Source organism: Molothrus aeneus, chromosome 31 (genome assembly GCF_037042795.1).
Source record: "Molothrus aeneus isolate 106 chromosome 31, BPBGC_Maene_1.0, whole genome shotgun sequence".
Taxonomy (NCBI): Eukaryota; Metazoa; Chordata; class Aves; order Passeriformes; family Icteridae; genus Molothrus; species Molothrus aeneus.
The window spans coordinates 2,267,990-2,291,133 of NC_089676.1; the positions used below are offsets into that span (position 1 = coordinate 2,267,990).

Sequence of the window (23,144 nt, forward strand, 5' to 3'; positions counted from 1 at the left end):
CCCCCCCCGGCGCGGGGGATGCCGGGATCGGCCCCGCCCCCTCCCAGCGGCCCCTGCGGCGCGGGGGGAGGGGCGGCGGGGCTGGACTGGGACGGACTGGGACAAACTGGGGTGGGACTGGGACAGTCTGGGCTTAAACCGGGGCAGTCTGGGCTCAAACTGGGACGGACTGGGCTGGACTGGGATAGTCTGGGGTGGTACTGGGACAGTCTGGGGTTAAACTGGGCTGGACTGCGACAGTCTGCGGTGATACCGGGGCAGTCTGAGGTGATACTGGTCTGTACTGGGATAGCCTGGGCCTATACTGGGCTGGACTGGAACAGCCTGGGGTGATACTGGGATAGTCCCGGGGGGTACTGGGATAGTCCAGGGTGATACTGGACTGGGCTGGGATAGTCTGAACTTATACTGGGCTGTACTGGGGTAATCTGGGTTTGTACTGGGCTGTACTGGGTCATAGTGAGCTGTACTGGGTTATAGTAGGGTGTACTGGGTTATACTGGGCTGTACTGGGCTGCTCTGGGTTATACTGGGCTGTACCAGGCCGTACTAGGTTGTACTGGGTTATACTGGGCTGTACTGAATCATACTGGGTTATACTGGGGCCATACTAGGCTGTACTGGGCTATACTGGGTTATACTGGGCTGTACTGGGCTATACTGGGCTGTAGTGAGCTGTTCTGGGTTATACTGGGCCGTACTGGTTTATACTGGGGCCATCCTGGCGGTTCAGGCCGCGGATCAGCGCTGTCATGGAGCGCTTCGTGCTGGGGAACCGGGCGGCCCTGCAGGTACGGGGGGATCGGGGGGATTGGGGGGCTCCAGGGGTCTTGGGGGGCTCAGGGGGGATCAGGGGAAAGGGGGGGAATGGGGGGGATTGGGGTGCAGGGAAATGGGGGAGCAGGGAAATGGGAGTGCACAGGGGAAATGGGGGTGCAGGGAATTGGGGGAGCAGGGGGGAAATGGGGGTGCAGAGGGGAATTGGGGAGCAGACAAATGGGGGAGCAGGAAATGAGGGATTAGGGGGGATTGGGGTTCAGGGAAATGGGGCTGCAAGGAAATGGGGCTGCAAGGAAATGGGGGTGCAGAGCGGGATTTGGGGGTGCAGGGAGATGGGGGAGCAAGGAATTGGGTATGCAGGGAAATGGGGGAGCAAGGAATTGGGGATGCAGGGGGGAATGGGGTGCAAGAAAATGGAGGTGCAGGGGAGGAAATGGGGGTGCAGGGAGGGAAATGGGGGAGGAGGGAAGTGGGGTGCAGGGGGAGAATTGGGAGTGCAGTTAAATGGGGGAGCAGGGGGGGGAATAGGGTGCAAGAAAATGGGGGTGCAGAGGGGGAATTGGGGTGTAGGGGGAGAATTGGGGTGCAGGGGAGTAATTGGGGTGCATGGAAATGAGGGAGCAGGAAATCGGGGGTGCAGGGGCAATCGAGCACCCCATGGATCGGGCTGAGAGCCCCAGGTGTGGTGCCCCACTGAGGTGGCACAGCCTCACCAGGGACACCCCAAAATCTCTCCCTGCTGCAGCCCCATCCCGGACCTGCCGAGAGGTTTGGGCTGCAGCTGCTCTCGGGTTGTTTTTTTTTTTTTCCTGTTTTACCAAAAATTCGCAAATCTGGGTTACGGCAGCAGAGAATTGTCCCAAAAATCAGAGCCTGGGGACGGGGTGGCTCCCGTGGGCGGGGGACGGGGGAGTGACATGTTTCCCTGCTGCTGCAGGAAAAACATCATTTTTTTGGGGTGACAGCCATGTTTTCCTGCTGCTGCAGGGTGAAACATCATTTTTTGGGGGGTGACAACCCACCCCAAATTCTAAAACAAATGGGTTAAAGCACTCAGTGCTCCCAGGGCTGCAGGGCTGGGATGGTCCCTGACCTCACCTGCTGGCTCAGGTGAGTTTTCCTGGAATTCCAACACACCTCACTCCACACACACACACACACCCCAAACCCGAGGATTTAGTGCCAGAAATGGATCCCAGGGGTGCCAGGAGCTCGTCAGGAGGCCAGAAGTGGATCCCAGGCAGCCCCAGGGGTGTCAGGAGCTCATCTGGAGGCCAGAAGTGGATCCCAGGCAGCCCCAGGGGCGCCAGGAGCTCATCTGGAGGGTGCAATCCGTGGGTGACACCTGTGATGTGTGACTCCAGGGACACTGATGAGGACAAGGCAGCAGTTTGGGGCATTTTGGAGGACAGGGCCGTGCTGCCGCTGTGCCTGACACCTCCCATCTCCCATCCCTGCAGGATCACATCCAGCAGCACCAGGAGATCCACGTGGTGATGGGCAACGAGGCCTGTGACCTGGACTCCACCGTCTCCGCGCTGGCCCTGGCCTATTTCCTTGCCCAGGTGAGGCTCCACCACTACCCCGGGGAGCACTGCTGGCCTTGGGGACACCTCACTGAGGGTGACACCCTTGTTGCAGACCACCCCAGCTCCCAAGGCCGCCTTCGTGCCCGTGCTCAACATCCCCCGCGCCGACTTCGCGCTGCGGACGGAGACGGCGTTCCTGCTGCGGGAGCGGGGCATCCCGGCCGCCTCGCTGCTCTTCCGGGACGAGATCGACCTGGGGCGGCTGCACCACGCTGGGCTGCTCTCCCTGACTCTGGTGGATCACCATGTCCTGCCTGGGTGAGACAAGGGGCGGCACTTTGGGGACAGCCAGGGCCACCCCCGCTTGATTTTGCTGTGGGATTGGGGGATCGCGCCCACCTCGCTCGTTTTTTGGGATGAAGTCGACCTGAGGGATGAGATGGACCTGGCACCGTGCTGGGCCGCTCTCCCTGACTCTGGCTGATCACCACATCCTGCCCTGGTGAGCTGGGGGTGGCACCTTGGGGACAGCAGAGCCTTGGTGGATTTTGCTGTGGGATTGGGGCATCCCAGACACCCCACTCATTTTTTGGGATGAGATGGACCTGGCACCACGCTGGGCTGCTCTCCCTGACTCTGGTTGATCACCATGTCCTGCCTGGGTGAGACAAGGGGTGGCATTTTAGGGACAATTAGGGGACAGCAGAGCCTTGGTGGATTTTGCTGTGGGATTGGGGCATCCCAGACACCCCACTCATTTTTTGGGATGAGATGGACCTGGCACCACTCTGGGCTGCTCTCCCTGACTCTGGTTGATCACCACATCCTGCCCTGGTGAGCTGGGGGGTAGCACCTTGGGGACAGCCAGGGCCACCCACACAGAACAGGGCTTGATTTTGCCGCCCAGGATGGGTGAAATGGATCCATTTCCAGGGAGTTTTCAAGGGAAATAAAGGAACAAGGGGGTTTGGCAGGCTCTGCCAGGGGTGACCCTTCCCGTTGCCCACCAGTGCTGACGCTGCCCTGGAGGAGGCCGTGGTGGAGGTCCTGGATCACCGACCACTGGAGCGGGCCCGAGGTCCCCCGTGCCAGGTGACAGTGGAGCCCGTGGGCTCCTGTGCCACCCTGGTGACCGAGAGGATCCTGCAGGGCCCCCCAGGCGTGCTGGACAGGACCACGGCCGCGCTGCTGCACGGTGAGCAGGGGACAAGCTGGGGACAGTGGGGCTCAAAGGGACCTGGGGGTGCTGGTGGCCAGCAGGTTGAAAATGAGCCAGCAACGTGCCTTGGTGGCCAAGAAGGACAATGGCTCCTGGCCTGGGTCAGGAATGGTGTGGCCAGCAGGAGCAGGGAGCTCATTCTGCCCCTGTTCTCTGGTGAGGCCAAATCTTGAGCGCTGTGTCTAGTTCTGGGCTCCTCAGTTTAGGGAGGATGTTGAGGTGCCCAAACACAAGGCTGGTGAGGGGCTTGGAACACAAACCCTGTGGGGAACGTTTGAAGGAACTGGGGGTGTTCAGCCTGGAGAAGAGGAGGTTTAGAGGTGCCCTTATTGCTCTCTGCAACTTCTGAAGGGAGGTTGGAGACAGGTGGGGTCAGTCTCTGACAGAAGCAGAGGACACAGTCCCAAGCTACCTCAGGGGAGGGATAGGTTGGATATTAGGGAAAGAAATTTTTCACTGAAAGAATAATAAAGCACTGGAATGCTCTTCCCAGGGAGGTGTAGAATCACCATCTCTGGGTGTGTTTAAATAAACACTGGACATGGCACTGGGTGCTACAGTTGAGGTGTTAGGGCATAGGTTGGACTCAATCTCAGAGGTCTCTCCCAACCTCACCATTCTGTGATTCCGTGGGGTCCTCGCTGAGCTCTGTCCCTGGGGACGGTGACACCACGGCCCCACTCACCCCCACAGGCACCATCCTGCTGGACTGCATCAACCTCAAACCAGCTGCAGGCAAGGTCACCCCCAGGGACGTGGCCTGCGTGTCCCTGCTCGAGGAGAGGTTCCCGGAGCTGCCGGCCCGCGACGCCGTGTTCGGAGCCCTGCAGGCCGCCAAGTTCGATGTCACAGGTGGGTGTGCCAGGCCAGCGGCACCCAGGGGTGTCCCCCCCTCTCCTTGGGGACAGGAGGGTGCCCTGGGCCTCACCCCTGGCCACCTCCCAGGGCTGACAACAGAGCAGATGCTGCGGAAGGACCTCAAAGCCCTCTCCAACGACGAGGCTGTCGTCGCCATCAGCGGCGTCTTCGAGGACCTGGAAGTGAGACTCGGGGCTGAGGGGGAAACTGAGGCAGGGAGTGGCACGCTGGGGACATCACGGTGACACCGAGACCCCTCCCCTCTGCCCAGACCTTCCTGCTCCGGCCTGGCTTGCTGCAGGACCTGGAGGCTTTCTGCCAGGCCCGTGGCTACGCGGGGCTGGTGGCCATGACCGTGTCCTTTAACGAACACCACGAACCCACGCGGAAACTCGCTGTGTACAGCCCGCAGGAGCCCCTCCGCAGCACGGTGAGTCAGGGAGCCACGTTTGGGGCACATCCAGCCCTGCTCTGCCCCAGAACCTCGCAGTGTTGGGGGCGCTGGGCAGGTCCCAGCCCCACGCTCGCTCCCCCACAGCTGTGCCGGGTGCTGGAGGAGGCGACGGCGCCGTCGCTGCTGCTGCGGCCGCTGCCCAGCCCCTGGCCCAGCGTGGCCGCCTACGCCCAGGGCAACGCCGTGGCCACTCGCAAGAAGGTGCTGCCCATCCTGAGGGCGGCTCTGGGGGGCCTGGGGGCTGCAGGGGGCCCCGAGGAAGAGGTGGTGCCCCCGCCCACGCCCATGAACAGCCTGGTGGAGGAGTGTCCCCTGGCACAGGCCGTGCCCCCGCTGTGTCCCCAGGATGTCCTGGAGCGGGTCAGCCGCATCGCCGCGGGGCAGCCCCCGGGCTCCCCAAAGTAACAGCGGGAACCCCCGCGGAGTTTTGAGGTCTGGATGAGAAATTGGGGTCACTGAGCAGGCCCCCGTGGGGCGCCTGGGTGTGAGGGGTGGCAGCTGTCTCTGTTAGAGGTCAGCTCGTGGTTTGTCCCCCCCCGATGGCTCCCTGTGCCCCAGTGGTCCCCAAGGTGGGGTTTTGGGGGATGCCATGGGCAGGAGTTGCACCCCCTTGATGAAGGCGTTGGGGTGGGGGAGTTAATGAGTTCTTAATCATCTTACTTCCTTGGGGGGCAGAGGGAGGCCCCAGAAGGTGGATCCGGACATGCAGCCGTCCAGAACTGTCACTGTTTTCCAAGGATTAAATTTCCCTTTTCTTCCAGTTTTTGCTCTTGGCTTTTATTCTGGGATGGGGTGCTGCCCCACTCGGGCTGGGGGTGCACCCCCTCTTTCCCTGGGGTGCAATCCCCTCTACAGTGGGTCAGAGGAACATTTTGGGGTGTCCAAGGAGGGGGTGTCAGTGCAGCCACACTCCCGAGTCCAGCCCAGCCGGGAGGAAACTGTGCCATAAAAAGTCGTGGCCTCTGCCTGCTGTGAATTTCAGCTTTTCCCAGTGGATTTGGCTGCTCCAGGAGCAGAGGAGGGAGCGAGGAGCCTGGGGCAGCTCCTGCACCCACCCCTTGGACCAGCACAAGGCATTTATTTCAAGGGTGGAATGTTTTTCCCAAAAACCCTGACCCGAGCATGACACAGGGCTGGAAAATCCCAGCTCCCACCGGAGCACAGGGCAGGGGAAAGGCTCTGTCACCCAGCACGTGCTAATTAATATTTAATCCTGGCACTAATTAAACTATGTACACCCGCACCTAATTCCAGAGCCCTTCTCGGGTCAGGCCCTGTCCGGCCTGGGGACAATCCCGGGTGGAGGGGACCCCACCACGTCCTGCCCGAGGCCACAGAGGCTGCTCAGGTGGGTTTGGGAGCTTAAAAATAGGAACAGATCCTAAAAAAAGGAGGGAGGTGGGGGTTTGGCGGCGGTGGAATGCCAGCTGGAGGCACTGTGAGCTCAGACACAGCCGAGCCTTGGGGTTGGATCCTGGTTTGGCACCAAAGCAGCGGGGTTTAATCCCAGTTCTGCTCCTAAGAATTGGGGTTTAATCCCAGTTTGACACCCAGTCCTGGTTTGACACCAGAACATCTTGGGTTTAACTCTGGTTGGGCACCAGAATATCAGGGCTTAATCCTGGTTTTGCTTCTCTGGGATGTTCTGGGAGGCATCAAAGCTGTCTCTGCACCATAACTGGTTCCCTGGGGAAACTGAGGCACCACCACGCAGCCCATGGGAGTGGGAAAAGGGAAAACTGGGGGGATTTGGGACACGTGGGCTGCGCCTGGCAGCTCCTGGCACGTTTCAGAGGGGCGGCTGTGTCCTTTCCAGGTGGGGCAGGAGACGGGGGCTCCCTCCCCATGTCACCAGCCAGTGCCTTCAGGAAGGAGGGATTTTCCAGAGGGATGAAGCCCCAAAGTCACCGGGAGCTGGGTGAGGATGGTGCTGCATAAATACCGCGGGTTTAGAGCACTCCAGGAAGGCTTCTCCTCCAGCGGGGGGGATCAGGCAGTTCAAGTTTGGGCTGAAAAAGCCAGGAATCTGAAAAATCCAACAGGTTGTGGGTTATGGGAGCGCCCAAGTGGTGGCTCAGGTGGGTGTTCCAGGGGTGCCATGGGCTGGTACTCACACGCTACAACACTCGGGAGTTGCTCCACTGTCGCTCCCGGCTGCCCTTGGACCTCATCTCCTGGACAGCACCAGTCTGCAGAGAGGACCTGTCACCCACCTGTGCCACCCCCCTGGCCCAGCCAGGAGAGCCAGCACCCCAAAAAAACCACCCACCAGCCAAGCCTGGAACCCAGCACCCCAAAACAACACCCAGCAAACAACCCTGAGACGCAGCACCCCAAAACAACACCCACCAGCCAACCCTGGGACCCAGCACCCCAAAACAACACCTAGCACCCCAAAACAACACCCAGCAAAGAACCCTGGGACCCCGCATCCCAAAACAACACCCATCAGCCAAGCCTGGGACCCAGCACCCCAAAACAACACCCAGCACCCAACCCTGAGATGCAGCACCCCAAAACAACACCCACCAGCCAAGCCTGGAACCCAGCACCCCAAAACAACACCCAGCACCCAACCCTGGGACCCAGCACCCCAAAACAATACCCAGCAAACAACCCTGAGAGCCAGCACCCCAAAACAACACCCAGCACCCAACCCTGAGACGCAGCACCCCAAAACAACACCCACCAGCCAACCCTGAGAGCCAGCACCCCAAAGCAATACCCAGCACCCAACCCTAAGACCCAGCACCCCAAAACAACACCCAGCACCCAACCCTGGGACCCAGCACCCCAAAACAACACCCAGCAAAGAACCCTGGGACCCAGCACCCCAAAACACCCAGCACCCTATAACAACACCCACCACCCAACCCTGAGACCCAGCACCCCAAAACCAACACCCAGCACCCCAAAACCAACGCCCATCACCCAGGTGAGAGCCCCAGCCCCCCAGCCAAGCCCCCCCAGCCCTCAGGGTACCATGGGCAGCCCCTCTCCCGCAGCCATGTCTCCGGAGCCGATGTGTGTCAGGTGCACGAAGTTCATGGGCTCCCCGATCATGGAGCGGTCGATCCGTCTCCTCCTCTTCTTCTGCGAGGGGATGAAGGCCATCAAACCCTGCTGACCCCCAGGCCCCCTCCCCAAAACGGCTGCAGAGGGGGGTACTCACAGGCTGGGGCTTCTCCACGACGCAGCAGCCCAGCTTGTGCCAGAAGTCGCTCATGCTGGCGGTGGTGGCAGCCAGCGTCCCCCCGGGCAGGGTCACTCCATGGGGACACCTGGTCAGGGTGGGCACAGCGTGGAGAGGAGCAGCTGGCTGGGAGTGGGAAGGGAGAGTGATGCTTCCAGACCTCCCCAAATTAATGGTAAAGTAATTTCCCATCAAGCAACAAAAACTAGAGAGCCCCAGGGTCACACACAGCTAACCCAAGGGGACACCTGTCATTGAAAGCGAGTCCCAGGGTCCCTGGGTATCACACAGAGACCCCCAGAGTTGTCCCCACGGCCATGGTTGGACCCTGTCCCCTGCTCCAGGGCAGGACACAGCTGAAGGATGCTGCGGCAGGATGGGGGGGATGGAGGCAGCCATGGCAAATCCCAACTCCCTGAGCCGGGCAGCTAAAAATATCCCGGCCTTTCCGAAAAGGGGCCGGAGCTCGAGCTCTTCCGCTCCAGCTTCTGAAGAGCAGGCGGGGGAGAAATAAACAGGCACTGGTGGGATTTTATCCCAAACTCCCACGGTACTGCCTGGGGTAGGCAAGGAGGTGTGGAAAGGGGGAGTTCACCCCCAAAATGGGGGCTTCTCCTCGTGCTAAGGAGAGATAACTCATTAATAAAAAAAAGGGCAGCCAGCGGCACGCAGGGAACTCACCCACCCACGAGGGGCCGCGGCCGGAGCTCAGCCCGGTATCAGCCACGGGAGAGCCCCCACGGCCGATGGGTGCCGGGCCCAGGGCTCCGGCGAACAGGACAAGTTCCTTCCTCTGCCCCTGCGCCGCCGGATGGACCAAAGTCCGGCCGCGCTTCCTGCTCCCGGCGGGGAGGAGCGGGGCCGGGGGGCAGCCCCCCAAAACGGGGGGCTCGGAGCCCAGCCTCGGCTCAGCCCTGTCAGCGCCTCCAGCCAGGATCTGTCCGCAGTAACCCCACGGAATCACCGTCCAACCGGGCATTCCCGCGGGGTGGGTGCCCCCTGTGCTGCCCCCCCCCTTAACCAGAGGACCCCCGTGTCCCCCGCCGTGTCCCCCGCCGTGTCCCCATTCCCGTTCCCCGGTGAGCCCCTCCTGGAGCGCTGGGATCGGGCAGGCTGTGGCACGTCCCGCTGGGCGCACACCGGCTCCGTGCCCACGCCGTGCCCCCCCTGCCAAACCCAAACCCACCCCCGGCCTCTGCCCCCGGCTGCGGGGCAGATGAGGAAGGGGCTGCGTTTCCTTCCCAGCCTGATTTCCTCAGCAAAATCAGCGCTGGGATCCGGCCGTGCAGCGGCCGGGCCTTGCTGGGGAGGTGCCCCCCGAACTCAGCACCGCATCCCGGGGCGCTGGGAGAGCCTCGGCCAAGGACGAGCCACCAGTGAAACCTCCGGGGTCCGCACGGCCACGACCCCCTGCCCGCAGCCCTCAAAGCCCCCAAAGCCCCTCCGGCACCCGCCAGGGCCTCACGGCCTCGAAAAGGCGACGGCGGGCCCGGCTCCGGGTGGTTCTGGTCGGTTCTTGCCCCCCGATCCCCGTTTTGGGGGTCGCACACCCTCAGTCCCCCCTGCGAGGAGCAGTGCTCGGGTTCAGCCCACCTGGGCAGCTCGGTGGCCCCGGGCAGGGCGGCTTTGGGCCCGGCCCTGCCGGCACAGGCAAAATGACTTCCCGGTTGGGAAAGCACCGCCGGGCTCTGCGTCACCGCCGGGCTCCGGGCAGGGGGGTCCGCTCCGAGCCCCCCAGCACTGGGGTCACCCACGGCCAGGGTACCCGCGGGGGTCTCCCGGAGCTCGGAGGGAAGGCCAGAGTGTGGGGACAGGCGTGGACGGGGGGACAGTCCTGGGGTGCCCCGGCTGCGGGGCCGGGACCCCCGGGATGGGCGGCAGAGTGGAAGTGACCGTCCCTTCCTTTGCGAGGGACGGTCCCGGCTGCGACCCCCGGGGCAGGGGCAGCTCCGCGGGGCTCCGGCACTTCGGGGGTCCCGGCAGGGTTTGGGACCCCGGGGGTCCCGGTAGGGTTGGTGGGACCCGGCAGGCCTTGGGATCCCGGTGGTCCCGGTGGGGCTGGGGAGACCCGGTGGATCCCGGGAGGGCTCCCCGGCTGACCCAGCGAGCTGCAAGGGGGGTCGTCCCGCCGCCCCGCTCCCGTTCCGGTACCGATCCCGGTGCCCTCTCCGCCTTCCTACGGCTGTTCCGGGGGCCCTTCCGCGGGGTCGGAAGGGTTCCCGTCCCGGCCGGTTCCCGTCCCGGTGGCGGCCCCATTACCTGTCCCGGCGCGGGAGCGGCTCCCGGGGCCGGTGTCCGGCTCGCAGCCCCACGCGTGGCTCGGAAGTCCCGGTCCCGCTGCCGGTGTCCGGCTCGCAGCGGCCCCAAGCGTGGCCCGGGAGTGCAAGTCCCGATCCCTGAGCGAGCCCCGGTCCCGGTGCCGGTGCCGGTGCCCCGCTCGCAGCCCAGGCGTGGCTCGGGGGTCCCGGTCCGGGTGCGGGTTCCGGTGCCGGTGCCCCGCTCGCAGCCCCAGGCGTGGCCGGGAGGTGCCGGTGCCGGTGCCCCGCTCGCAGCCCCAGGCGTGGCCCGGTGCGGACGCGGCGCAGCTCCCGCCGCCCGGCGCGGCTCTGCCCGGCCCGGCCCCGCACAGCGCCCTCCCCGGGAACCGCCGGCACTGCGGGCCCGGAGGAACGGGGGGCCCGGGAGGAACGGGGGGCCCGAGTCCCACTAGGAATGGGGGGCCCAGGGTCCCAGAAGGAGCAGCTTGGGGGTTCTTGAGGTCCTGTTAAGGCTGGGGTCCCCAGCTGGGGGTGGAGGGCCTTGGTGCTTCCAGGAGCACTGGGGGAATGCCAGGGGACCAGGAAGGGCTGGGGGTGTCCCCAGCAAGTGCCAGTTGTGCTCCCATGTGCCCCCGAGCCTTATTCCCGCTTTTTCCATGGGTACTCCAGAGCCCCCGGGGCACCCGAAGGCGTGGGAACGCCCTGCAGCTGGTGTTGAGTGGTGTCACCATTTCCAGCTCGGTGCCCTTCCTCTTGCACAACATCTGAGGAGCTGCTGCCACCACCGCAGTCCTGCCACTGTCACCACAAAGTCCTGTCACTGCCACCACTGCAGTCCTGCCACTGCCACCATCACAGTCCTGTCACTGCCACCACTGCAGTCCTGTCACTGCCACCACTGCAGTCCTGCCACTGTCACCACGAAAGTCCTGTCACTGCCACCACTGCAGTCCTATCACTGCCACCATCACAGTCCTGTCACTGCCACCACTGCAGTCCTGTCACTGTACCCACCACAGTCCTATCACTGCCACCATCACAGTCCTGTCACTGCCACCACTGCAGTCCTGCCACTGTACCCACCACAGTCCTATCACTGTCACCACTGTCCTGCCACTGCCACCAATGTCCTGCCACTGCCACCACCTCAGTCCTGCCACTGCCACCACACAGGAGACGCCCCTGTGTGAGCCTCAGAGTGTCCCTTGCTGTGTCAGCCCCCAAATCCCAGCCATCCCCACTGCTCCCACTCCAGAAATCCTGAACAAGGCAGCACTGTCCCCACTCACTCGGGTCTCTGTCCCACACCTGTCCCCAGCCATTGGGTGGCCCTGGCTGATAATACCCCAAGTGTTTGTGACCTCATTTCATTTTTTGTTTGGTGTTTGTGCTGCCAGAGAACACTGTCCCCCTTGCAGCCCTCCCAAAACCCAGAGCAGTGCCCTCATTGCTACGTGCCCTTGGGGTTCAGCCCCAGGTCCCTTCTCAGAGAGGGACACCACAATCACACGAGCAGGTGACACCCCAAAGAGCAAGGAGATAGGTGACAACAAGGTTTTTATGAGGTAGCTCAGCCAAACTGCACCCCATGGCCTGGGGGACCCCCAAAAACACAGCAGCTCAACCCCTTGGAGGGATCAGCATCCTCCAAAGGGCTCCCAGCTGGAATTTTCCCTCTGCTGAGTGCTGCAAAGGCCCGGCTGAGACCAAGGGTCTATTTTGGAGCAGGATCCTCTTTGCCCATGACAGTGCTGAGAGGAGGAGGAGGAGGAGGAGGAGGAAGAGGAGGAGGAGGCAGAAATAGTCTGGCTGAAAGCCGAGCACTGGCAGAACAGCTTGGCACCATCAGAAATGAGCTGCACGCAGGGAACGGGGAGGAAAAGAGAAAAAAACAAACCCTAAAGCACCAAAAGAATGTTGATCTCAGGCAAAGCCCAGGGAGAGGAAGGCAAGGGCTGCTCTGAGCCTCTCAGGTGCACGGATGTGGCCTGTGCCCCCCAAAAAGGGTGTTTGGGGTCTCAGAGGTGCCGGGACAGGGAGATTGCCTGGTCTGAGGGGTTGCATTGGGGTTTTCTTTGTTGTCAGCTGTGGGGTGAAGGGGGGTGTGAGGTGCCCCCACCCTGGGTGAAGCCCCCCCTCAGCCCTGGCAGTGATTGATGCCAGTTTTGGGTGTCTCCCTCTATTTCTAGTTCCATGTTCTGTCTTCGGCCACAAAGATGGGATATTTTTGCTGTGTGGCTTTAGGATCAAATACCCTCAGTCTCAGATTGAAAAATAAAATAAAATAAAATAAAATAAAATAAAATAAAATAAAATAAAATAAAATAAAATAAATGAAATGAAATGAAATGAAATAAAATAAATGAAATAAAATAAAATAAATGAAATGAAATAAAATAAAATAAAATAAAATAAAATAAATGAAATAGAATAAAATAAAATAAAATAAAATAAAATAAAATAAAATAAAATAAAATAAAATAAAATAAAATAAAATAAAATAAAATAAAATAAAATAAAATAAAATAAAATATATTTTTGGGGGGTTTCTTTGAGCCAAATTTCTCCGTGTTTGACCTGCACAGCGTCCTCCCAAAGTCTGGGGGTACACATGCAGGTGAAAGAAATATTCCCCAGCTCCTTGCAGGCTGAAAATTATTTCCCCCAACACGCAGCTGAAGGCTCCGGGAGTGAACCAGGTTTAATCCATCCTCAGCCTGGGGGTCCAGCACGCAGCATCTCCGCCCCTGCCGTCCTCCCCCTCCCTCCCTGGCGCGGGTGGGAGCCGCTGACTCATCTGCCATCATCATCATCATCATCATCACCACCATCCTCCCCCCACGAGGAAGGGCAATCCGAGGGGCTGCATTGCAGACAGACCCGGCAGACAAAAGCGACGCTGCTCCCTCCGCCCGCGGCTCCCCGGCACAAAGAGCCCGGCCCGGCTCCGAGCCCAGCGCTCCCGGCACCGCCCGCCCTCCGCAGGTAAGGGATGCGAGGATGCTCGGCGAGAGGACGCTTTTCATTCCGCCAAGGATTTGGGAGGAGGGAGAGGTCGGAATTTCTTTTTTGAGGGGAGAAATGAGCCACAGCCAGCGGGGATTTAAGTGGAGAAAGGTGGTTTTTGGTTCCATGGGATGAGCAGAGCCCGCGGGAAATGATCTTTTATAGGGGTGACACGCCACACAAGAGGGGTTTTCCTTCCATATTCACTCCCTTTTACTGGATATTTAATTATTTGCTTGTCACTAAGCCTTCTTTCCCCCTCTCTTGTCACTAAACTCCAATTTTTCACTATTTGGAGCTTAAAAATCCATCACCACAGCACCCATCACCATTAATAATTCTCTGTCGTTTTGCTGCAAAAAACTCACTGATAGATCCCTAGGGATGGACCCCCCCAGGGATAAATTCCCAGGGAAGAGACTATTTTAAAGTCCTGTGGCTCAGTTTACCCGGAGGGAGTGACACAGGAGCCTTTCATAGCCTCTGAGCGACATCCAGAACCTTAAATTTAGCAGCTGATCGCACCGCTCCAAAATCCGCCTGAATCATCCTTGAGAATTCTGATTTTAAGGCAGGGAATCAGCAGGAAAATGAGGATGTTTTGGGTTAGTCTGCTTGCTTTTTTCCCCACCTCCGGTGCCAATCGAGGAGGTGAATGACACAACCCTGGCGGGGAGAAGCCAGGCAATGACTCAGCTCCACCGAGAAGAAGCTGATCCACGCCTGGTCCTGCTCTTTCCCAATTTTTTGGCGGATCGGGGTGGGGCTGCAGGGGGAATTCTGCAGCGGGGATGGACGGACGGATGGATGGATGGACGGATGGATGGATGGATGGATGGATGGATGGATGGATGGATGGACGGACGGATGGCACGGCGGGGATGGGTGGGGTGTGGTGGTGGTGGCAATGCCCGGGCGAGGCTCCTTCCAGCCCTTTCTAGAGGGTTCGGTCAGGGGAGGGAGGGATGGGGTGGGATTAGGGTGGGATTGGGGTGGAGGGGGATGCACAGGGACCCCCCCCCCCCCCTCCTCACTGCCCATTCCATGGGGATTCAGCACAGGGAAAGGTGGGCAGGAGCGGGAAAAAAAAGAGTTTATTTAGGTGCTGCTCTCCCACCTCTGCTCCCCAGAGCTGGCAGGAGGGATTTCAGGAGGAGCAGGTGGGAAGGGGTTAATCCCAACCCTCCCATGCTGTTTGTCTGGGGAAACTGAGGCACGCAGGGACAAATCCCTCGGATCCCCCCCCGAATTACGGTGCAGAGATGGGTGTGGATAAAACTCTGGCAGAGCTCGAGCCTGCAGTTAGATCCAGCCTAGAGTGAAACCTGCACAACCCCAGGCTGTCCTCCACCATCGACTCCTTTTTAGGGGATTACCCTGAAAAGGATATTCCCTTTTAGGGGGTTATCCTAAAAAGGATAGCCCCATTTCTGGGGATTATTCTAAAAAGAATATCCTCTTTTTAGGGGGTTATCCTAAAAACGATATCCCTTTCTTAGGGGATTATCCTAAAAAAGATATCCCCTTTTTAAGGGACTGACCTAAAATGGATATCCCCTTTTTAGAGGGTTATCCTAAAAAGTTTTTATGGGATTATCCTAAAAATGATAGCTCCCTTTTTGGGAGATTATCCTAAAAAAGATATCCCCTTTTTAAGGGACTAACCTAAAAAGGATGTCTCTTTTTTAGGGGGTTATCCTAAGAATGATATCTCCTTTCTAGGGGGTTATCCTAATAAATTTTGGGGATTATCCTAAAAAGGCTATCCCCTTTTTAGAGGGTTATCCTAAAAAGGATATCCCCTTTTTTGGGGATTATCCTAAAAATAATATCCTCGTTTTAGGGGGTTATCCTAAGAAGGATCTCCCTTTTTAAAGGGATTATCCTACAGCACAGGCTCAACACGGCAACACCTGAAATTTCTCCCCACTTTGGGCCAACTCCTGTGTTTTTAGTAGAGCTTTTCTCTTCCTTTTCTTTCCCCTCGTGCCCTCCACAGCCTGAAAATGCTGGACACCATCAGCAGCCAGTACGACTCCTTCATCTACTGGAGGATGCCGATCCCACGGCTGGACATGGCCGAGCTGGAGGGGCTGGGGCTGGCAGACATGGCCCTCTACAAGCCCAAGGGAGGCCTGGGCAAGCTTGGTGACCACCGAGGCAGCCAGGAGCTCTCCCAGGAAGAGGACAGTCTGCTGCAGTTCAACAGCTTCAATTTCTGGCGAGCTCCCATTGCCAGCATCAGCTCCTTAGATTTCGATTTAATTTGAAGCCCTCCCTGTTAGTCCTCACCCCCCTGCCCCGCCCCTGCTCTCTCTCTCTTTCTGCCAGGATTTGGTTTTGGTGTCACTTTGGAGGTTGTTAGGTTCGATTTTTATTTTTTTTTGGGTTTCTGGGTGGTTTTGCCATTCTTCATGCGCTCAGCAGCTCACCGTGGCCTTGATGGTGATGGGCTCCCCAAAAATCTCCAACTCCTCTCTCTCCCTTTTCCTCCTGGAATCACAGCAGCACTAAGGGCAAACACGAGGGGAGGGGGCAGAAACAGCCCCCCCTCAATTCCCGGAGGGTTTGGGAGGTGCCACCCCCGTGTGACAATTTCTCAGCTCATTTCTCGAGTGCTTTTTAAAGAAACTCGTTTGTGCAAACGAGGAGCAATGGGAATCGCCCTCGTTCTGCAGAAAGCTCTGACCCTCTACGCTCCCCTGGTCCAATTTCTCAAAATTCCTCTTTGTCCCTTAGCCTTCCTCTCGGGAATGCAAGGTGGAAGAGGCAGGGATGTGCCCAAGATATCAGCACACACCTGCTTCCTGAGAAAAAAAACCATTTTGAGCCTTGTGGTGTGAGCCCAAGCAGAAAAAATTATGTCCAGGAGGGTAAATAGACATGGAAATGCTCTGACTTTGCTTAGTGGGGTCAAGGCTGGGTGATTATTGCCCCCAAATTTGATTTTTTCATCCTTTTTTTGTGCCCCAGGTGGTTTATTCCCAGTGCTGGGACAGACACCGGGTACATTGTGGGGTGTGGAAGGGTGATGAAAGGTGGATCTTACCCCCAAATGAAAACATTTCAGGTTTTCCACCCACTTAATCCTGTTAAAACCAACAACAAACAATGCTGCATTCATTCAAGTGGAAGCCTTGAGTTTTCTCCAGGGAGATTTTCACCTGCTGAGGTTTATTTCTGAGCATCATCTTAAAACGGGAGGAAAAAACCCAACCTGGAATAATTTTTGGCTTTTAAACAGTTGGGTTTTGTATTTTTTTTTTCCCCAATATTGTTTTCTGGGATTGATTTGTCTTCTTGAATGTGCTTTATTTGGGTTTGATTGGGATGAAGTGATGTGGAGCATCCCAAAATCATCCTGAGAGTTGAGGGGTATGTGGCTGGGGGCAGGCTGAGGCAGCACTTTAAAAAGTGCCAGAAATAGGCAAAAAAATGGGAAAAAAAAAATCTGCATTCTACTATGAAAATTGGATGCAGCTCTCCTGTAATCTGCAGAAATAATCAAGTGTGCTGATTTTGAACCATCTGTGTAAAACCAGAGATGAAAAATGTAAACTCTCCTCTGCAGAGCTGTTTGACTTCTGTGTTCCCAGCTAGGAAAACCTGCAGGAGAAGTATTTATTATGAAAGTTTAAATAAAATCAGTTCAAAACATACACATTCCTGTGGACATGCAGACTGACATCAAGTTTTTTGGCATTAAAATGTCTCAAATCTCTTTACAGTGAGCTGGGAACTTCCCCCTATGTCTTTGCAAATGCTGTAGAAGACTTAAGCATGGAAAAACGAAGCCTAAAAGATTATTATAAGCACATTAAAGCTATTATTTACACTTCAGCTTTTCCAAGCCCCAAAGGAAAACACTCCAGAGAAGAAATAGGCCCCCAGACCTCCAATTTTACCTCAAAAAAAGGACATTTTGGGCAAGTCAGGGGTAACACCGACAGGGGTTAACACCTTGGAGAGGGGGCGTTGCCAGTGTGAGGGGAGCTAAGTCTTGGACTGGACGGCGCTTAGAGGGGATGGATATACTCAAACTACTGAAATACACATCTATAAATGCAGATATATTTACAAATCCCGTTTAAGCAAAGTTGCAAAGCACATCTAAACCACGCGGCCTCCGTGAAGCGCCGCCGCCATTTTATACTTGGCGCAAAAACGCCTCGGCCGGACCTAAGTCCAGGAACCCATCACTATCCGCTAACCTACTGATTGATATCCTTCCGCCAGAGGAAACCCCTCCCCTGCCAGGCCTCTCCCGACGGCCCCAGAGCGGGGAGGACCACGGAGAAAAGAAGGAGAAATCCCCGAATTCCACACAGTTCCCGCTGCGGCGGAGCCAGTGCGGGGCCAGCCCGATTTTTCTGCGCCGCCTCGGGGGACTTTTTTGTCGCAGATCCTGTATCCTTCCGCCGCCTCACGGGCTCGCTGCCGGGGCCGCCATTTTGTGAGGCCGCGGCGGGAGGGGCGGGGCAGGCGCGGGCCCGGGCGGGACCGAGCGCCGTCAGCGGGGCCGGGGCCGCTGATGGGGGGATCCCCGTGAGGGGAAGGGCTGAGATCTTGGGGGTCTGAGGATGGGGGACACCCATGAGGGGCTTTGGGGACCTCCGTGAAGGGAAGGGCTGAGATCTTGAGGGTCTGAGGATGGGGGACACCCATGAGCGGTTCAAAGGACTCCCATTGAGGGAGGAGCCTCTGAGAGGGGCGATCTTGGGGGTCTGAGGATAGGGGACCCCCGTGAGGGGGTTTGGGGACACCCGTGAGGGGTTCAGAGGGCTCCCAGTGAGGGAAGGGGATGGATGAGCCTCTGAGAGGGGCGATCTTGGGGGTCTTGAGGAGGGGGGACCCCCAGAGAACACCCAGAGAACAAATCCCATCACAAACACCTCATCTCGCCCTTCATTCTTACAGCAGGGCAAATTCTCAATCTCTTCCCTTCAGCAAACCCCAAAACCACCTCCGGTAATGTCTTAAGGGACCTCGAGTGTGAAAACCTTGGGGATAGAACCCCTAAGATCGCTCTCCAGTAGAGGGCAGATGGGTATTTAGGAAAGTAAAAGTGCTGAAATGCGGCCAAACACGCCCAAGTGCTGCTTCCTGCCGCTGAATGTTTTCACCAGGCGAGATAAGGGAGGAGGATCCTACTCCTGGTGTAAATAAAGGTGGTTCCAGTGTGAGTGGCTACTCGTGGACTTGGCCAGGGGCTGCTCCAGGTCTGGAGAAAATGGATTTGGGCTGATTGCAACAGAGGAATAATGAGAATTCCTCCTGCCTGTGCCAAATCCAGAGTGGAACAGTTTGCTTTGCTCTTTACCGCCAGCGTTGAGTGTTTTGCTTTGGGTAAACACTGAGTAAGGAAATTCCTGGATAAGCAGGTCTAAGAGATGTGTAGGTTGCTCCTTATTTATTCTATTTACTCTATGTATTCTTATTTATTCTATCCCGTATTAGATGGAAATAAAGAGGTTTCCCGTTGTTCCTTGGCCCTTATTTTGACTGGGAAAACCCATTTGACTCGGTTCTAAATGCAAATTATTTTTGAGTAACCCAAATTTTTCTAATAGCTCATCAAGTCAATTTTGTGCATTTGGGGAAACCCAAACTGCTGTTTCTCTGCAGTCTCGAGGCTGCTGAAAAGTTTTGGGAAGCTTTTTTTGCCTCATCCTGCAAACACTTCTGCATGTGAGTAATTCTTTGGTCAAGCGGGACTGTTCACCTGCGTGAATGTTTGCTCAGTAATCAGGGAGTGCTTTTGAAATCCCAGATCCTGGCATTCCCACCCAGAAAGGGCTCAGGAACAGCCCTGAAAGCTGCTCGGAGAGGTGAATTTTGCACTTCCCACGAGATGGCATCAGCAACCACTTTAATTGTAACAAAACCGTTTCATTGAACACTTCCACATAAAGACTTTTCTCGTCTCTCTCCTGTTTTTAAATGGGAGCAAGGATCCTTGGCTGGGCTAAAGGGGAATCTGGTTACAAGGTGCTGAAAACTCCAGGCTTGGGCTGTTTTCACCTGCCAGCCCAAATATTCTATGAAACAAACCTGATAAACTTTGCTAAATCAGGTAAAAGAAGAGAGAAAAAACAGATTGCAAGGGTTAAACGAGAAGAACTTGAGGTGAACTTCCCTCTGTGTGCCTATAATCTGTTGATCTTGAGGAACAGGATCTCTTTTTTTCCCTTTTAAAGGGGAATTGTGGGTTCTCTGCACTGAGCTTGCGCCCATTTAGGTAATTTCCTGCCCCATTCTTACATTGAATAGGAGCTACTACGGTCAATTGCAGGAAGAAACATTGTTTTTGGGGCTGAGAAGGTTTGTTTATCTCATTTCAGTCAATATCCCCTTGCAGTGAGTGCTTTTTGGGTGATTTCTTGATTTAATCCCAGTTCAAACTTAATTAAAGCAACGCTGATGTGATGGATACCAATAGAAATAACCAAATTCTTATTAAATTTTAATGAATCACCATGCCTGATGTTGCCATGTGCGGCCCTTGATGTGCTTTAACAGTTATTTAAAAATAAATAATATTTAAATAAATAATAATTTAAAAATAAATAATAAACTTACATAATTTTTTATTTTAAAAATAAATAAAAATATTAAAAATAAATAAAAACTGTTTTAATAAATAAAAACTGTTGCAGAAATGGGTTGACTGTAACATCCAAACCTGGATAAACAGTTCACAGTGAAACTGTCTCAAATGTTTCCTGTCCCCATGCTGAGGCTCTGATAACTCCTTCTCACAGAAAGGTTTCTGTTGTTTTTTTTTAAACCATCTTTTATGCTGTTTGACCTTTAATTAACTTTGAATTTAGGAATTTGATAAAGTGGAAGTTTATCTAATCCCCTCACTTCTCGATTCCGTTCTCTTCCCCAAAGCTAAGCATTTTTATTTTTTTTTTCCTCCAGTCTAGAGACAAGTAATTTAAATTCTTGGAGCTGCTGGTGCCACAGCTCTGATTTGTTGACCCGTGGCGCTCAAGTGTTTTCCTCTCTGGCACCCAGCACAGGTCAGGTCCCAGTTTCCTGCACTGGGAGCAGGATGCAGCCAAGGGAAGGGGCAGGGGAGGAAGCTTTGCAGAGCCAGGGCTGCTCAACTGCTGCCTGCAGTTCCAGAGCTTTTCACTTGTGTGCTGGGCCTTATTAATGTGCACAAAATTAAATTGTTAAGGCTGGAAAAGACATCCAGAAATCGTAAATCAAACCTTCAAATGGACTTGATGATCTTGGAGGTTGTTTGGGCCTCCCAGCTACGCTGGGTTTACCCTGAAACCTTTGTTTTGCTGAGCTGCAGTGATGTTATTTTCTTTCTCCTAAAACCTGCTGTATTCCCACATTGTTTTCCATAATCCCAGGAGTCTCACGCCACACACTCGAGCCTTTCCCCTTCAGTTTCTATTCAAGGAAGAGAGAAGGAAACCCTGACTCTTTTCTCTGCCCTTTGCTTTATTTCCCAAGGCAAGAGGGAGGAAATGGTGGAAACAGAAGCTGAGGATTGTGGCACCCGAGTGCCACTGTGCCCAGAGCAGGGTGGGCAGCAAGGTGAGGTTAATTCCAGAATTATTAATTATTAATTATTAATTATTATTCTGGTTAATTCCAGAAGGAATTATTCCAGCTCCTGAGTGCCACTGTCCCTGTCAGGTGGAACAGGGTGAGGAGCAGCCAGGTTCAATTCCAGAAGGAAAAAATTCCAGCTCCAAGTGCCACTGTCCCTGTTAGGAGGAACAGGGTGGGGAGCAGCCAGGTACAATCCCAGAAGGAAAAAATTCCAGCTCTTGAGTGCCACTGTCCCCAGAGCCACCTGTCCCTGCCAGGAGGAGCAGGGTGGGCATCAAGGTGAGGTTAATTCCAGAATTATTAATTATTAATTATTATTCTGGTTAATTCCAGAAGGAATTATTCCAGCTCCTGAGTGCCACTGTCCCTGTCAGGAGGAACAGGGTGGGGAGCAGCCAGGTTCAATTCCAGAAGGAAAAAATTCCAGCTCCTGTGAGCTCGTGGGGTCTGAGGGCCGAGTGTCCATGGGGATTCTGGTGCCACTTAAACCACACTGGAATATTTTGGGTTTTTCCTGGAAACCCAAGGCCCTCAGGAAGAGAAATGCCAATTTGGCTGTTGTCTTTTTGGCAGAGACTGTTCCTTTATCCTGTGGGGAACATCCCAGTCTGGGAGTAAATCATCCAACCCATGAAACCCCAACCTGTTCCTCCATCGTTTATCCAAACCTTCACACTGGCCCATTAATATCAGCCTCAGCCCACCTTGTCCTGCCATTAAACTGCTCTGTAATCTCATTATTTTATGAGACAGATAGAAATTGTGTCCAGCACAGCAGGGCACAGCTCCAGGGCTCTGCTTTGTTTCCTCAAGGGATGTCATTCCCAGCCTTGCCTACTACCGCCAATTCTTCCAGCGTGTCCCAGGGATACTCGATTATTTGGATTAACTTCGGGGCAGGAAAAGAGGATTAGGAAGCAGAGCAGCTCTGAGAGACGGGTTACATCAGTTCTGTCTGTTTACAGACTTGCCCTGCTGAAAAACAATTTTCTAAAGCTGTTAATTATTCTGAATTATTTGCCAAATTACTACAAATCATTCCTGGCTCGGGACCCACCAGGGAGACAAAGGGGGAACTGTTTAGGTGGTGCTACCTTCAGTCACTCACATGAGATTTCTCCTCCCTGCTTGGCCAAACTCTGCCTTCCCGAAGCAAAAACTCATGTTTACAGATTTAAAATATTTATTCTCTGGAAATTTGCAGCTCTTGCATGTGCTGAAAGCTGCTTGGGAGCTTAGAGGCAGGAATTATCCAGGAGAGCTTTCTATTCCTCTCCTTCACCCTGTCTGGGCTGGAAGTGCCATTAGTGAGGCATCAAAATTATACTTCTTTTTTTTTTTTCCTCATGTGGTTCTTTTTAAGATGAAAATTTTGGACTTTGGATTCTGCCAGCCCCATTGGGGTGAAATACTGGGATATTTCAGATTTGGAATTGCCTTCTAAGAGGCGAGGAGTGGAACAAAGAGTGGATGACCCAAGGAGCACAAGGACTCCTGAGCCTGGGGGTCTCTCTGTGCCAAACCTGGAGCTCAGGGGTTTTACTGGGATGCATTAGGATTCCCAGTGGGATCTGGGAATAATCCAGGTCTCAGCAATAAAGCAGGAATTGCTCCTCATCCCTCTTCCAGGAGGAAAAATGTTTTTCTCATTTCCCTCCCAACTTTTCATCACTGGGAACTCTTTTTCTTTTCTTTGCACCTTGCTTCCACCTCTTTCCAACCTTTGAAACTCATCCAGGTGGGATCTCACCTGCCTTCCCACATTTCCCTACGCGCTGTGGGAGCACCCACCATGATGAATGACCCTGTCACCTCCTAATCCTGGCATTTATAAAGCAAAATTTCTCTTTTTTCCTCTCTCTTTGCTTAAATCCGGGGCTGTTCCTGCAGCGCCCCCTCCAATCTCCCCTTCCTGCCGTGCCACAAAGTGCTTTGAAACCTTGACCTGCAGAGATCTGAAACTCTCCCTCACAATTCCACCCAGCCAGGTGATCCAGGCTTATTCTGGGATGTCAATACCTGCATTGTTGGGAATGGGAAGAAATCCCACCCAGCTGGATTAGTGCTGAGCTGCCTGGGAATTCCAGCCTGAACACAGACCTTGTGCAAGGACCTGCAAATAAATCCCAGGGACCAGATCTGGAATGGCAACAAAAACATTCTCTTGGTGTGTTGCTTTGGGTGTGGAAGGGATTTTTTTTCCCTTTTATCCGTGATTTTCTTCTCCCAGAATTGGTAATTTTTGGATTGAGGCAACGTTGAATGTTTGTCA

At 55.4% G+C, this 23,144-nt stretch overlaps 3 protein-coding genes across 4 annotated transcripts; 2 read left to right on the forward strand and 1 right to left on the reverse strand.

Moving 5' to 3' along the window:
* The first annotated feature begins 77 nt into the window (after window positions 1-77).
* Window positions 78-5,600, forward strand: PRUNE1 (prune exopolyphosphatase 1). Its single transcript, XM_066568240.1, has 8 exons — window positions 78-791; window positions 2,241-2,345; window positions 2,422-2,627; window positions 3,320-3,504; window positions 4,222-4,380; window positions 4,474-4,568; window positions 4,658-4,816; window positions 4,925-5,600. Exons 1-8 carry the CDS (start codon window positions 753-755, stop codon window positions 5,243-5,245), a joined length of 1,269 nt encoding a protein of 422 aa, XP_066424337.1. The 5' UTR covers window positions 78-752; the 3' UTR covers window positions 5,246-5,600.
* Window position 5,601: 1 nt separating this feature from the next.
* Window positions 5,602-10,598, reverse strand: CDC42SE1 (CDC42 small effector 1). 2 transcript variants are annotated; one of them, XM_066568243.1, is made up of 5 exons: window positions 10,293-10,598; window positions 8,013-8,159; window positions 7,823-7,933; window positions 6,955-7,029; window positions 5,602-6,866 (listed from the first exon to the last, which is right to left on the reverse strand). In XM_066568243.1, the coding sequence occupies exons 2-4, from the start codon at window positions 8,064-8,066 to the stop codon at window positions 6,958-6,960; spliced, it is 237 nt and encodes a 78-aa protein (XP_066424340.1). In that variant the 5' UTR covers window positions 8,067-8,159; window positions 10,293-10,598; the 3' UTR covers window positions 5,602-6,866; window positions 6,955-6,957. The 2 variants fall into 2 exon arrangements, with proteins under 2 accessions (XP_066424340.1, XP_066424339.1); XM_066568242.1 differs by having other exon boundaries at window positions 8,013-8,121; window positions 10,293-10,397.
* Window positions 10,599-13,008: 2,410 nt separating this feature from the next.
* MLLT11 (MLLT11 transcription factor 7 cofactor) lies at window positions 13,009-16,956 on the forward strand. Its single transcript, XM_066568164.1, has 2 exons — window positions 13,009-13,276; window positions 15,297-16,956. The coding sequence occupies exon 2, from the start codon at window positions 15,304-15,306 to the stop codon at window positions 15,565-15,567; it is 264 nt and encodes an 87-aa protein (XP_066424261.1). The 5' UTR covers window positions 13,009-13,276; window positions 15,297-15,303; the 3' UTR covers window positions 15,568-16,956.
* The last annotated feature ends 6,188 nt before the right edge of the window (window positions 16,957-23,144 follow it).